At 37.1% G+C, this 14,404-nt stretch overlaps 1 protein-coding gene across 5 annotated transcripts in view; it reads right to left on the bottom strand.

The window, feature by feature from the left end:
* Positions 1-14,404, bottom strand: part of TTC8 (tetratricopeptide repeat domain 8) — a gene marked incomplete at its 5' end in the record, with an annotated part of 59,241 nt that overhangs the window by 27,904 nt on the left and 16,933 nt on the right. For 3 of the 5 annotated variants that reach the window (XM_080706985.1, XM_080706986.1, XM_080706987.1), the window contains 5 exons: positions 5,769-5,813; positions 7,071-7,160; positions 7,359-7,518; positions 7,622-7,685; positions 8,852-8,972. In XM_080706985.1, the coding sequence (XP_080563111.1) occupies positions 5,769-5,813; positions 7,071-7,160; positions 7,359-7,518; positions 7,622-7,685; positions 8,852-8,972 (480 nt within the window). The remainder of the gene's footprint in view (positions 1-5,768; positions 5,814-7,070; positions 7,161-7,358; positions 7,519-7,621; positions 7,686-8,851; positions 8,973-14,404) is intronic. The other 2 variants (XM_080706988.1, XM_080706989.1) reach the window with 1 other exon arrangement.

Below are 14,404 nucleotides of genomic sequence, written 5' to 3'. Positions count from 1 at the left end.
TTTTATATATGGAATTGTTTTCTTGATTTTTCAGTTGACTCAGGATGGTGTATAGAAAAAGTTACTGATTTCTGTACACTGATTTTGTATTTAGATAGTTTGCTAAATTAGTTTATGAACTCTAGAAGGCTTCTGGTTGAGTTTTTTGGACCTTCTAAGTATAGAATCAAGTCATCTGCAAATAGAGATAATTTGAGTTCTTCTTTCCCAACTTGTATCCCTTTTCTTTCTCTTATTGCTCTGGCTAGAATTTCAAGTACTACGTTAAATAGAATTGGTGATAGTGGGCATCCTTGTCTTCTTCCTCATTTTAAAGGGAATATTTCCAGTTTTCTCTGTTCAGCAGGATGTTGCCTTTGAGTTTATTACCTATTGCCTTTATGACATTGAAGTAAGTTCCTTTTATCCCTCATTTCTTCAGTAACAGGAGTGAGTACTGGCTTTTGTCAAATGCTTGTTGGCATCTATGGAGATGGCCATGTGATTTGGGTCCTTGTTTCTATTCATGTGATGGATTACAAACTGACTTACATGTGTTGAACCAGCTTTGCATCTCTGAAATGAAACCAACTTAGTCATGGTGCACACTTTTCTCGATGTGGTTATGAATGTGCATTCCTAGTATTTTATTAAGAATCTCTGCATCTTTGTTCTTTCCTAGGGTATCTATAAGGTAGGACATCAAGGTGACACTGGCTTCATAGAATGAGTTTGAGAACAGTTCATCTTGTTCTAGTCCTGGAATACTATGAGGGGCAGAGGGCTTAGTTCTTCTTTAAAGGTCTTGTGGAGTTCAGCTGGGAATGTCTGGCCCTGGAATCTCCTTTGTTGGAAGACTCTTTATTGTTACTTCAATCTCTTTGCTTGTTATTGATGTTTAGGTTTTCTATAGCCTCTTGGTTCAATTTAAGTAGGTTGTGTATGTCTAGAAATTTGTTGATTTCTTCTAGGTTTTCCAGTTCATTGGAGTGTAAGTTTTCAAAATAGTTTCTAATGATCCTCTAGGTTTCCACACTGTCTATGGTGATATCTCCTTTTTCACCTCTTATTTTAGTAATTTGGGCCCATTCTCTTTATTTTGGTTAGGTTAGCTATGAGTTTCTCAATCTTACCTTTAAAAAAACACAGCTTTTGTTTTAGGGATCTTTTTTATTTTATTCTCAATGCCATTGATTGTTGCTCTGATTTTAATATTTCTGCCTTCAGTATACTGGTTTTGGAGTTAAGCTTGTTTCTGTTTTACAAGGGCCTTGAGATGTATCATTAGGTTATCTGGAGTCTTTCTGTTTTTATTTGATGTGAGCACTCAATGCTATACATTTTCCTCTTCAAACCACCTTCATAGTGTCCCAGAGATTTTTTAATTTCATTCAGGGAACACACCTCCTCTTAGTTGTTACTCTGTTATATAGAGTCTAGCTTTAAAAGCCTGCTAAAGCTGGGCGTGGTGGCACACACTTGTAATCCCCGCGCTTGGGAGGCTGAGACAGGAGGATCACACGGGTTCGAAGCCAGCCTCAGCTACTTAGTGAGGCTTTCAGCAACTTAGTGAGACCCTGTTTCCAAATAAAATATGAAAAAGGTCTGGGAGTATAGCCCGGAGGTAGAAAGCCTCTGGGTTCCACCCCCAGTACCACCAAAAAAAAAAAAAAGAAAAAGAAAAAGGAAAAAAAAAAAGCCTGCTAAGCTCCACTCTCCTACACTAGAAGAAATGTTTTGTAATGTTTCTATAGTGGGGGGGGGGGTACTGGGGATTGAACCCAGGGGCATACATCTGAGCTACACACCTAGCCCTTTTTATTTTTAATTTTGAAACAGGGTCTCAGTAAGTTGCTGAGTGTCTCACTGAATTGCTAAAGCTGGCCTTGAATCTGCCACCCTCCTGTTTCAGTCTCCCAAGTACTGGGATTACAGGTGTGCCATGCTTAGATTTTAACTATATCCTACGGCAGTAGTTCAAATCTTGGCTGAAATTTAACATTGATCATGGGCTCTTAATAACAACAGATTGACCAGACATCTCCTTGGGAATTCTGGTTCAGGAAGTCTAGCACAGATTCAGAAGTCCATTCTATTAAAATTCCTGAGTTAATTCAGAAACGGAGCCCAATTTAGCACATTTGGCCTAAGATTTGAGGGGCAGAAGCTCTTGGGGTACAGGGTGTAAGGAGGATCCCCAATGAGTAAGTCCTAACCTGCTAAGATTTGTGCAGCTCTGTTTATGTCTGCTCTATATCCTGGGATCTGACAAGATTTCATGTCAATCTTTCTTGAAGAAAGATTTTGCTGCTTAAATGAAAAGTTGCTGCTCTATATTTGTTTAAGGTCAAATTTTTAAAATTCAATATATATGAAAATCTGTGAATACACTCAATAATACTATTCACATAATACGTAAAGGTTAAAATCTTCCTGTCCTTAAAATCTTTAGAAAATAAATTCAGAGGGCTGGGTATAGCTCAGGTAGAGCTCTTGCCTATATACAGGACACCCTGGGCCTGATCCCCAATACTGCCAAAAGAAAAAGAATAGAGATGGACATGCTTCAATACACATAAATATACATGTGTTGTCTTTAAATAAAAAATAATTAAAAAGACAAATTTTCATCCCAAATATTTGTGATCAAGCTTTTGCAATGTCATATAATTTCTTCTTAAAAAAAAAAAAAAGGTTAGCCAGGTGTGGTGGCACACACTTGTAATCCTAGTACTTGGGAGGCTGAGACAGGAAGATCCTAGTTCTCGGCTAGCCCTAGCTACTTAAGCTCTCTGAAACTTAGTGAGATCTTGTTTCAAAATAAAGAATAAAAAATAGGACTAGGGGTATAGCTCAGAGTTAGAATGCTCCTGGGTACTGAAAAAAGAAATCAACACAAGTAGAAAAAAAAAAAAATATATATATATATATATACATGTATGTATGTGCATGCATAGTGTATATGTGTTTAAATTTATTAGCATAGGAATAAATTTTATTTTTTTGGTTTGGGGTTTTTCTGGGGGGTTGTTGCTGGGAATTGAGCTCAAGGCCTTGAGGATGTTCAACAAACACTCTACCACTGAGCTACACTCCAGCCCCCTGTGTTTTTTTCAATGTGATTCCTATTCCTCAATGAGATGTAAAACAAAATCCTCAAGATGAATTTGTTAATACAGACATCACCGCCATGAACTACAGACTAGTGTATGATCCACTAGTTTCTCAACCTGTCACCTACAACGCGTCCTCCCCCTGGACCTCACTCCAGCCAGCAACCAAGTGCGCTTCTACTCAGGCCTGTGCAGAAAATGTTCTGCCTGACTGAAATGCTGTCACTACTACACACAACTTGCTCCAAGTCTCTGTATAAATGTTTTCTTGTCCAAGTAGATATCCCAACTCCATCCGAAATAACACCTTTCCTGTCATTAATTATTCCTTCATCTGCTTACCTGATTTTTTGCTATTATTGTACTTATTATCCTAGGACACTTTATTTTTTTAATTTTCTTATTGTTTTTATTTCTTGCCTAACCAGAATATAATCTCCAAAAGATCAGATTTTGCCTGCCTGCCTGCCTGCCTCCCTGTGTGACCTCAAGAACAGGGACAGCTGCTGGCCGTGGACTGGCTCAGAAAATATATAAGACACAAGCATAGATGTCTCTTCAGGAAGCAAATTCATCTTCAAAACACAAGAGAAGCCGGGCGTGGTGGCGCACGCTTGTAATCCCCGCGCTTGGGAGGCAGAGACAGGAGGATCACGCAGGTTCCAAGCCAGCTGCACGCGCTGGCTTAGGAGACCCTGTTTCCAAATAAAAATGTAAAAATAGGTCTGGGAGTGTAGCCCGGAGGTAGAAGGGCTTCCAGGAACCCCAGTATCACCAAAAACAAAAAACAAAAAACAAAAAAAACCCCAAAAAAAACAAAACACAAGAGAATAGTTTTAAGATAATCTAGAAATTAGAGATCTACTATTTATAAAATGGAATAGTATTTCAATGTTTCTTTTAGTGATAGTGATAGTGATATCATCAGACCACTTATGTTTAGTGAAAGCGGCTGGCTTTTATTTGCAGAAACGTGCATGGTTTCTCAGTCGCCCGAACCTTACTTTCCTCTTTTCCCTACACGACCACACTATGAACGCTTCACCTTAACTAACTCCCAAGCTCTGAAGAGCTCACCAGACTCCACCTCCATCTCAGTGCCAAATAGAGATCTCAATACAGGCAATGGTAGCTCCACTTGGAAAGCCTTTTGTAATATCAAACTCAAAATGTCTTTAAGTGAATTATGAACTTCTTTGAGAACTGTCTGCCTTAATATTCCCATTTCTCTTTTTAAATTTTTTATTGGTCCACTGTAGTCACCCATCTTAATGGGGTACAAGATGGTAGAGGCATTCGTGCACACATCACCCAATTAGCCCCTACCCTTTCTGCTAGTAAAATCATCATTCTCTGACGTCCTTAGGTGGCAGATTTGATCTGTGTCTCTTTCCTTTATCCCCAATATCGACTCTATGATCAAGTTCTGTCACTTCTGTCTTTGAATATCTCTCTGATGCTCCCCCGTTTTAGGATAAGAACCATTTATTTCTGATTCCACATTCTGTTCATGCATTTGCCATTTCTTCACATTTTTCCCTCCCTCCTTTCCATAAAATCCTACTTATTTTACGAATCTTCACTAACATCACCCCTTCAAAGTTTGTCCCTTTGCCACTTGGTAGCAATTTCAGTTTGGCAATCACTTCAATAGCTGTTTCATTTATATTAATTTTTATTTCCTCACCCAGAAGGCATGGCTTGTAGAGGCAAGATAAAACACCACACTTTTAGTAGTTCTCCTGGTGCATTTCATCATTGTGATTGACATGTAGAAACACAACTAAGGAAAACATTTTTATTTTCTTGACCACGTAACATATGGATATTATACTTTTCCCTTGAACTACGAGGAAAATGCGGAATTGACTCCATTTCATTTGACAAAATTTGTGAGGTTTCTGCTCACATACATATTACCACATAAAAATTATGACAGATTTGAAAGTCATATGCATGTAACCAGGAATTCTCTGTTGAGAAGCCACTAAGCTGACTGACTTACTGATGGGTGATCTGGGATCTTTAGAGTATTCTTTTTACTTTGTGTGTGTATGTGTATGGTACTGAGGGTTGAAACCCAGGGGCGTGCTATCTTTTTGTATTTTGTTTTTTAAACAAGACCTCACTAGGTTGCTAAGAGTCTCACTAAGTTGCTGAGACTGGTCTAAAACCTGCAATCCTCTTGTCTCAGCCTCCCAAGTACTGGGATTACAGGTGCATGCCACCATGCCTGACTTTTTTTTTTCTATGTTTGAAATCTTCAGTCATAAAATGTTAAAGGTGGGGGAGAAGGGTACACTATAAAAACACTGAAAAATATATATTAATTAGCAAACTATTAATACACTACCTGGACTAAAGGAATATGGACCAATTATGCTAACCAATGGTGTAAAGAATAAATTTTAATACAAGCATATTATGCAGTCCACTCAGTTATCTCTATCTTTTCCTTTAAAGAGGAACTAATCCTCAACGAATCAGGCAGAGTTGTTATTTCTATATTTATACATATGATCCCACTGAAACTAAGAATGGATTTGAAAGAATTAGTTATATTCCAATCTTAATAACCTCATTCGTTTATAAGGAAAGAAATAAAGTATTTCAGAATCTATACCGCCAAAGCCAGAAAACTATAATAAAGGAAAATAACATGCATTCAAAACTTACGGTCTTAACATCATTTTCGTGATGAAAAATATACTCAAACAAGGCCTGTGGAGGGGGAGGGGAAATGCCAAAAGTACACTTTGTTTTATTTTAATAAAAGCATTCCATTGTTATTTAGAAACAACTCAAAGTTCTTTTAAACCAAAAAAATCAAGATGCTCTGAAGTGCCTGGGATTTATAACTAAAATGTCTAGCTATTGTTTGGTAGAATCAACCATTTTTAAAGTTTGCTATTTCCAGCGAATTTCCATTTTTACAGACTACAAACTGGAAAGTTCAAAGCATTGATTTTTTTCCTTTCATATTACATATACTATTTTATTAGAAAGAGACAAATGAAAAGACTAATGTCAGGATCATCATAAAACAGATCAAACTATTTTTATACTCTGCATACATCGCTTGGTGATTATGACTTAACAATGACAATTTACACATGACAAACCCAGAATTTCTGTCTGAAACAGTAGGCTATAAGTAGAAACCTTTTTTTCCTTAATTTTTAAAGCTACTTCTTACATGGCATATACAGTAATGGTCTCGTTCAGAACACTCGGGTTTTTCTAACAGAGGGCTACTTAGCCTTACTGGGAACACACTGGGAACACGTTGCGGCCCCAAACCAGACCTGTTAAGTCAGAATCTGGGAGGTGGGGGGGGATGCTGAAGCCCTGACATTGTGCTTTTTATTTTTTTAATTTTTTTATCTTTTTTTTTTTTTTTTTTTTTTTGATGGTACTGGGGTTCCTGGAAGCCCTTCTATCTCCGGGCTACACTCCCAGACCTATTTTATATTTTTTATTTGGAAACAGGGACTCTTAAGCCAGCGAGCCTGGCTCCGAAACAGTGCGATGCTCCTGTCTCCACCTCCCAAGAGCGGGGATTACAAGTGTGCGCCACCACGCCCTGCTGGCATTGTGCTTTTTAAAGAACCCAGATGACTCAAATGTACAAGGACCAAACACACACACACATACACAACCTCTTAAGCTTTATCCTATTAAGATTATATTGCATATTTGTTTTCTTTGTTAAAATTGCTATTCTTGCATAAGACCCAATACCACAGATGCACACAAAATTTATTATTCTTTATAAGAGAAATAAAGGCTTCCTATAACAATGAGTATATATAATTTACTTCTGACTGATTTTCCTTAATTCATAACTAAAATAATTGCAAATTTCCATTTCATTCAAGCATAGCCTTTCCTTTATAAATTTTTATCTATTTTCTACAATGCCATTACCATCATACTTCTAAGATTACTTTATAATTTAAAATTATTTTAAGTACATACCTTTGCCAATTTAGGTTTCTGGGAATATTTTGTTAAGTTCAGTCTAGATAAATTTATAAATGGTCCATCAGGACTTGTAAGCATGGAAGCCTATGAAGGGAAAAATGATAGAAGAAAAACCTGAAACTTAATCTTGAATCATAAATTGAATTTAATATGCATAAAGCAACATAAGTAAAAACAGAATCACCTTCAGAATTTTCCATCTCACTGTATCAACAGTAGAAAACGATATAACATAAAATTACTTGGGTAATACAAAGATCTAGGAAAGCCTCCAGATCCTACCGTCCCCAGCCTGATGAATCTTCCGGATGAGCTGGTGATAGGGCGCGCTGTGTAGGCGGTTCTGGGTGTCCTGATGGCCTGCTCCATGGTGCTCGGCCTTCCACTCTGTGTGTTGGGCCTAAGGAAAGCTGTAATGGGCCTTCCAGCCTGAGTGATTGGCCTGTGGGGACAGTAAATTGATATAATGATAGCTGATTAAGGAGAAACTCGCAGACAATCTAATCAATATTTAGTGGTAGAAGGTATGAAACAGAAGTGTGTACCTGACAGCTTGACTAGGCCCTCCTGGCTGATTAGTTCCAGGGAGTTTCAAAGATGTTCCAGGGCCTAAGAGATGAGACGCAAACTCAGTTTAGACATTATTTACTAATGTGTAAAAACTGTCAGCCAATCTAGTTTTCAGAATTTTGCATGCGTGATGAAAAAGACCTCAATAGCAGGAAATATATTTTGGAAAATATCTTTAAGACTAATGTTCAATGAGTATCTATCACTTTACTTACGTTATCACATTTAGTCTTGACACAAAGTTCGTAAGATAGTAGTGTTGACCCATCTACCAAAGGTTGACAGAGTTAAGTAAACAGATCAACCTATTAGTATAGCTTAAATTCAAATTTAAGACTAGAAGGTTCCAAAGTTCAAAATGATGGTTCTATACTCACAGATTAATTTTCATACAAAGTTCTCTCAGTAATTGATCATTTCTCAACCATATCTAGAATTTAGGTATTTTACCTCTAAAAGACCAAAGTAATGGGGAAGAAAGACACTTTAACTTGAGGCATATGCATTTTTCTCAACGTCCTTCTGAAGGTTTAAAGCAGTTATTATCTTCCAAAATATACAAATAACTGAGAACTCTAACAACTAACAAATTTCCAGCAAGATCACCATTTCCTGGTAATTACCCAATGCCATGTGCTCTACTACATCTGCAAGCTGGGGGCTGGGCCTGTGACAATCCCAATTAGACATAAGAGCCCAGCAAGTCACCTCATCCCCTCACATCAAAAAGTAGAGCAAATCATCTTATTACAAATCAAGAATTGTCTTCAAATGATCATTTTTTAAAAATCTTTTTAGGATATATCTGTTGTTTGGAAGTTTCCTGTATTTAGATTCCAGATAAACAATCTGCTGATACATTAGATAAGCAGTTTAAGTAGAATACATTTTATAAAATACTTTAAAACACATAATATAGCTTTTACCAGAAACTTTTATACATCAAGATCACACCCTAAGTTTAAGATAACATAACAGTGGAAGGAAAGCCTTTGTACTATGAAGCAGAATAGAAACCATTTACTCAAAGTAATTTTTTCATATATGTGTGTGTGTGTATACATACACATGCCTCATGTATATAATGCTTAGATACAGGTATGTTTATATAAAATACAGAAATACATATGCACACATTTCTCCTGTATATCGTATTCCTCCTCCTAACACCATTCCATTAACTTAACTGAAGAAGCAATACTCACGTGGAACTTGAGCGATAGCATTTTCATCCAGAATCATTTCCGCAATTCCTTCCTGATCTACGTCAATTTCATCTATGTATACCATTTCAGTTAGTGCTCGTGCTTTTAAAATCCAAGCTGCCTAAAAATCATAGGTAAATATGTATTAAAATAGTATTCAAAATACTGCATAGTTTATAGAAGTTAGCCATTTTTGGTACCATTGCTTTATTAAACATATTTACTATGTAAAGGTGTTATGGTTTAGAATATCCCCTGAAAGATCTCAAGTATTGATGTTCAGAGTTGATATAATTAAATCACGAGGGTGGAAATTTCATCAGTGGATAAATCCACTGTAATGAATTTACTGGGTGGAAACCTAGGCAGGTGGGGTGTGGCTGGAGGAGGTGGGTCACGGGCAGTGTGCCTCTAGGGACTGTGCCTAGGTCCTTGAACTCCCCCCCCTTGCATTTGGCCTCAGTGATGTGAGTCTAAAGTCCTTGCTCATTTATTTTTTAAAATTCTCTTTCTCTGCCTCCCATCACCATGCCCTGAGCTAAATGGCCTAACATGGACTGAACCCCTGACATCTTCAGAACTGTGAACATATAAATCTCTGTCCTCTCAATTGTGGTGGTCAGGTGTTTTGGATTACAGTGGTGAGAATGTTGACTCAAGCAAAAGGGCTATGTTAAAAAACTAAGAACGTAAGCTGGGCATGGTGGCGCATGCTTGTAATCCCCGCGCTTGGGAGGCAGAGACAGGAGGATCACGCAGGTTCCAAGCCAGCCTCGCGTGCTGGCTTAGGAGACCCTGTTTCCAAATAAAAATGTAAAAATAGGTCTGGGAGTGTAGCCCAGAGGTAGAAGGGCTTCCAGGAACTCCAGTACCACCAAAAAAAAAAAAAAAAAAAAACAAAACTAAGAAGGTAAAAAATTAAAAAATGACCAATATACCAATTACCTAGAAAAAGGTATAATTATCTGGCAATCTCCTAACATTACTTTTCATGAGCAAAAGAGTCTTAGAGGAAATTTTACAATGATAATAATTTGAAAACAAATTAATAAATCTACGGCCATTCTTTTGCTCTGTCTTCCTCCTTCAGAGTGGAGACTTTCACAAAAACTTCTCTGATTCTTACACCTATCCTCCTCTTGTCATTCTCAGTCTCCTCTTTATGGTTCTAACCTCATGCCTTTACCATATATGACAAACACTAGAATTATTTGGGCATGTTATCCTTTTCAGTCCCAAGCCTTTTTACCTTGTCCACTTTCAAATTTTCCATCTATAGTTTTTGGACATAACGGGTTTTCAAGAAGTGCTGGCAGAGACAAGCTAAGATCAATTTCTCTTTATTTCAAATAACTAATCAACACTGGTAACTTTATTATCTAGTCAACAGAAAACCTACTAGAGAGTGAGAAGAAAAATGGAAAAGATAATTGAGGACTCTAATCTGGAAAGCATCTTACCAGCTTTGCTTTAGATTGAGAAATTCATTGCAAAGGTATGCACACTTAACTTTCTTATTAAGCACACGAAACTGCTTTACTAAACATTTTTTTACCCTTCTGCTTCACTGTAAACAAAAACCAGAGAAACATAAAGCACAGTGTCCCAGGGAGGATTTAGGGAGAAGGCAACTCTTGAAGCAGCACAGACCTGACTCTGGAGTCTAGAGGAAGCAGCCGTGATTAGGGCTCTGAATACTAGAGACCGGCTGCGACACAGGGTGAATGAAAGCAAACAGGTGAGCACCACTGGAGGGCCACACAAATCCTGCACAAAGAACCCAAGATGCATTTATTCAGCTAGCCTAGATTCACTGAGCACCATGTCTACTGAGATTCATATAACATCAGGCTAGCTTCTGAACAAGCAGCATGAGAAGATTAAGACATGAATCCTAATTTTCCTGAACATAGCACCTAGTGGATTAAACGACAAAGCAAAGCAGTGTATAATAGTTGGCGTGTATGTAGTAGAGAAATAGGCTTTATACAAATTGTAAAGTAGATACTCTTTTATGAACTCAAGTAAGTGGAATGCATATATGAACATGTTTTAAAAAGAAAACAAAAATGTCATGCCTTCATCTAATGCGGATTTTAAAAGGTTGCCTTCGCAATCAATTTAGGTTCTAAAGTGAGATTATATTTGGTTGGATGATTGACTTGACTTGTACTTTTCTGGTTAGGGTTTCCTGAATTATCATCAGATAACTTACAACAAAATGGTTCAAATGTTATGTGTGAATTTTACACAATTGAAAGAGAAAATATGAACTCAAATAACTAATTTGTTAGTTATTTGTAACTAGTAAATAACTAATTTTTTTGGAAAAAAAAAAGATAAATTCCAATTGGAATTGCATCTTAACTGTGGCAGTAAAGAAGGTATAAAAACAATCTGAGGTTTTGACTCATAGAAGATCAGAAAAGTGTCAGGTCTACATAGCTACTCCCAGGGGTCAGGGAAGTCATCACGGGCTCAAAGACAGAAATAAGCAATCCTGATTTATCTTAAATTTCCACCATTCATACTGCCTTACAAGGGTCTGAAAGCTTTAAATTTTCAAAGGCACATTCTCTGCTCAGGACTCTGGTGGATAGAAAGAATTATCTCTTGCAACAGCAGAGCAGGATGTGGGCTCTGCTGGTTCTTTCCTGTATCCCTACTGTATTCCCAGGAACAAGTTAATCAAAATGAATAAATGAATAAGCAAAATGAATAAATCATCGTTCTAGTTTTAGCTTGAAAGAATTTCAGTTTAAAAGGAAAATGTAATAACAAAAATACAAATGAAAAGAAGTGTGCCATGGGTGGCAAGAGGAGAGGCTGCTGGGGGTGGGAAGAAGGGTATAGAGTTTGGCCAATAGGGCAAAGGGAGGCTAGCCCTGGGACTCATGGTGAAGACTCCTCCAACGCTGAGAATGGTCGACGCATCAGGTTGGACCGAGGGAGCGAAAGGCTGGAGCAAAAGGCAGAGGCCTGACAGTGGGTCTTGTCCGCCACAGTGAGGTATGGAGGTTTTTTTTATCCTAATAATGAAGAGCTAATGAAGCTTAAAAATTATGACTTGGAGTCCCAGTTAAATCAAGTTTTAAAAACCAAGTTCTACTAATTAGGTATCATTTATATAGCTGTTTACTAATCATTCATGAATTTATTTTTATTTTTAACTCTCTTTAGGTTTGAGTTGCTATTTCACAGCCCAATCCATCCTGCTTCTTGCCCCATGGCCCTGCTGGACTCGTAAACTATTAAAGACATACAAATTTTTTTTATATTAGGCTAAGCAAAAACATAGGAAAGTGAATCCAATATTCCCTCCCAATCAAATGAATAAATACTTCAGAAGTCAAACAGGAACATCATATTTCATTCTATAAGAATTCACTGTTGCTAGGCATGGTGGTACACTTTTGTAATCCCAGGAGGATTGCAGGTTCAAAGTCAGTCTTGGCAACTTAGCCAGACCCTGTTTCCAAATGAGAATTAAAACTGGGCATGGTATAACTTGGAGGTAGAATGCCTCTGGGTTTAATCCTCAGTAACACACACACACACACACACACACACACACACACACACACACAAATTCACTGTTGAAGCTGAAACAGGAGGATCACAGGTTTGAGGCTGAGCAAGCTGTAATTTGACAAGACCCCGTTTCAAAATAAAAAATACAGCCGGGAGTGGTGGTACATGTCTGTAATCCCAGTATTTCAGTGGCTGAGACAGGAGGATCGCAGGTTTAAAGCCAGATTCAGTAACATAGAGAGGTCCTCAGCAACTCAGTGAGACTCTGTTTTAAAATAAAAAATATAAAAAAGTATAAAAAAGGTCTGGGAGTATAGCCCGGAGGTAGAAGGGCTTCCAAGAACCCCAGTACCACCAACATAAATAAATAAATAAATAAATAAAAATAAAAAATAAATAAAATAAAAATAAATAAAAAATAAAGTAGGGCTGGAGGTACAGATCAGAAGTAGAATCTCCTAAGGGATTCAACCCCTAGTATCACAAAAAATAAATGATAGATAGATAGATAGATGGATGGATGACAGACAGATAGGGCTGGGAATTCAGTTCTGATATAGAATATTCCTGGGTTCAATCCCCAGGACCACACACACACACATGCACACGCACACTCACACACACTCCACTCTTTCCCATAATTCTATCATGTACAATTACAAAGAACCAATAAAATATTTTAAAGAGTCCAGTTTTTCCAAATATAGACATATTTGTTTTAAATTTTTAATGCTTAATTCTTAGGAAATGGAAACAATTATGTGAATTTTTGATAATTAAAGATTCACAATAAAATCTACTCAAGCCAGGCATGGCACATACCTGTAGTCCCAGTACTTTGGAGACTGAGACAGGAGGGTTGCAGGTTCCAGGCCAGCCTCAGCAACTTAGTGAGACCTTGTTTCAAGGGGAAAAAAAATAGGGCTTGATGTGTAGCTTAAAGGTAAAATGCCCCTGGGTTCAATTCTCAGTACCACAAACAACAACAATAACAACAACAAAAATAACCATTATTCATCTAACCATTATATAATTGGAAATTGTACCAGCGTTTGAGAAAAACTAACCTTCGAGATTTTTCTTCTGTTCTAACAAAAAATGACCTTGAAAATTATGTATCACTGCCTGATTAAATATCAGACTACATTCAAAGAACTACTCCCAGAAATGTGAACTATTATTGAGATGTTCATGAAAACAGCAGATGGGGCTTTGGCTTTAGAAAATTTTTTTTTAATTCTGGAAATAAGCCACATATATTTTACAGCTCTAAAATCCTCTGCCTGTCTAAAAAGAAAAAACATAATAAAGGATGCAAAGTAATCTCAAATTGCCCCTTGAATCTGAATAAGATCATAAATTTTATCAGATATGTTTAACTCATTAATAAATGATAGAATTGTATAGTTTAAAATTACTTATCTATGCAAATATATTTACATATTTGTAAATTTGCACATATATGTACTAAAAGTACTATAAAATCAATAAAAATAAGAATACATGAGCCAGCATGGTAGCACATGCCTGTAATCCCAGTACTTGAGAGGCTGAGTCAGGAAGATCACAGGTTCAAGGCCAGTTCCCACAACTTAGCGAGTCTCTCAACAACTGAGAACCTGTTTCAAAATAAATAAATAACATAGGGTTGGGGTGTAGTTCAGAGGTAGAACACACCTGGGTTCAATCCCCAATACTACAAAAAAGAAAAAAAAAAAAGAAGCGCTTAGGGACTTTTTAAAGGAAAAGCATAGATTCTTCCACTCTAAACAAATAATCATCATATCAGTTATTTCCCTTTATGTCTGTGAATCCTCATCCCATTTCATTCATCTACTGAGTTAAGTCTCTAGGAGATTACTCCTGAAGCACATACCTATCAGGTAATATCAGGAGTATGGATTTAGATGTTCTATATTTTCACAAGGGTAATCCAATTTACTTATTAAACTAAGCACATGAGTAAGTAAAAACTCTACTGGCTGAACAAAACATTTTAAGTTATCCTGTTCCTTTCAATAC

Source organism: Muscardinus avellanarius, assembly GCF_963383645.1.
Source record: "Muscardinus avellanarius genome assembly, chromosome: 12".
In the NCBI taxonomy this organism is placed as follows: Eukaryota; Metazoa; Chordata; class Mammalia; order Rodentia; family Gliridae; genus Muscardinus; species Muscardinus avellanarius.
Note: the sequence above shows the minus strand (reverse complement) of the source record. Positions and strands in the feature narration are given on the sequence as shown.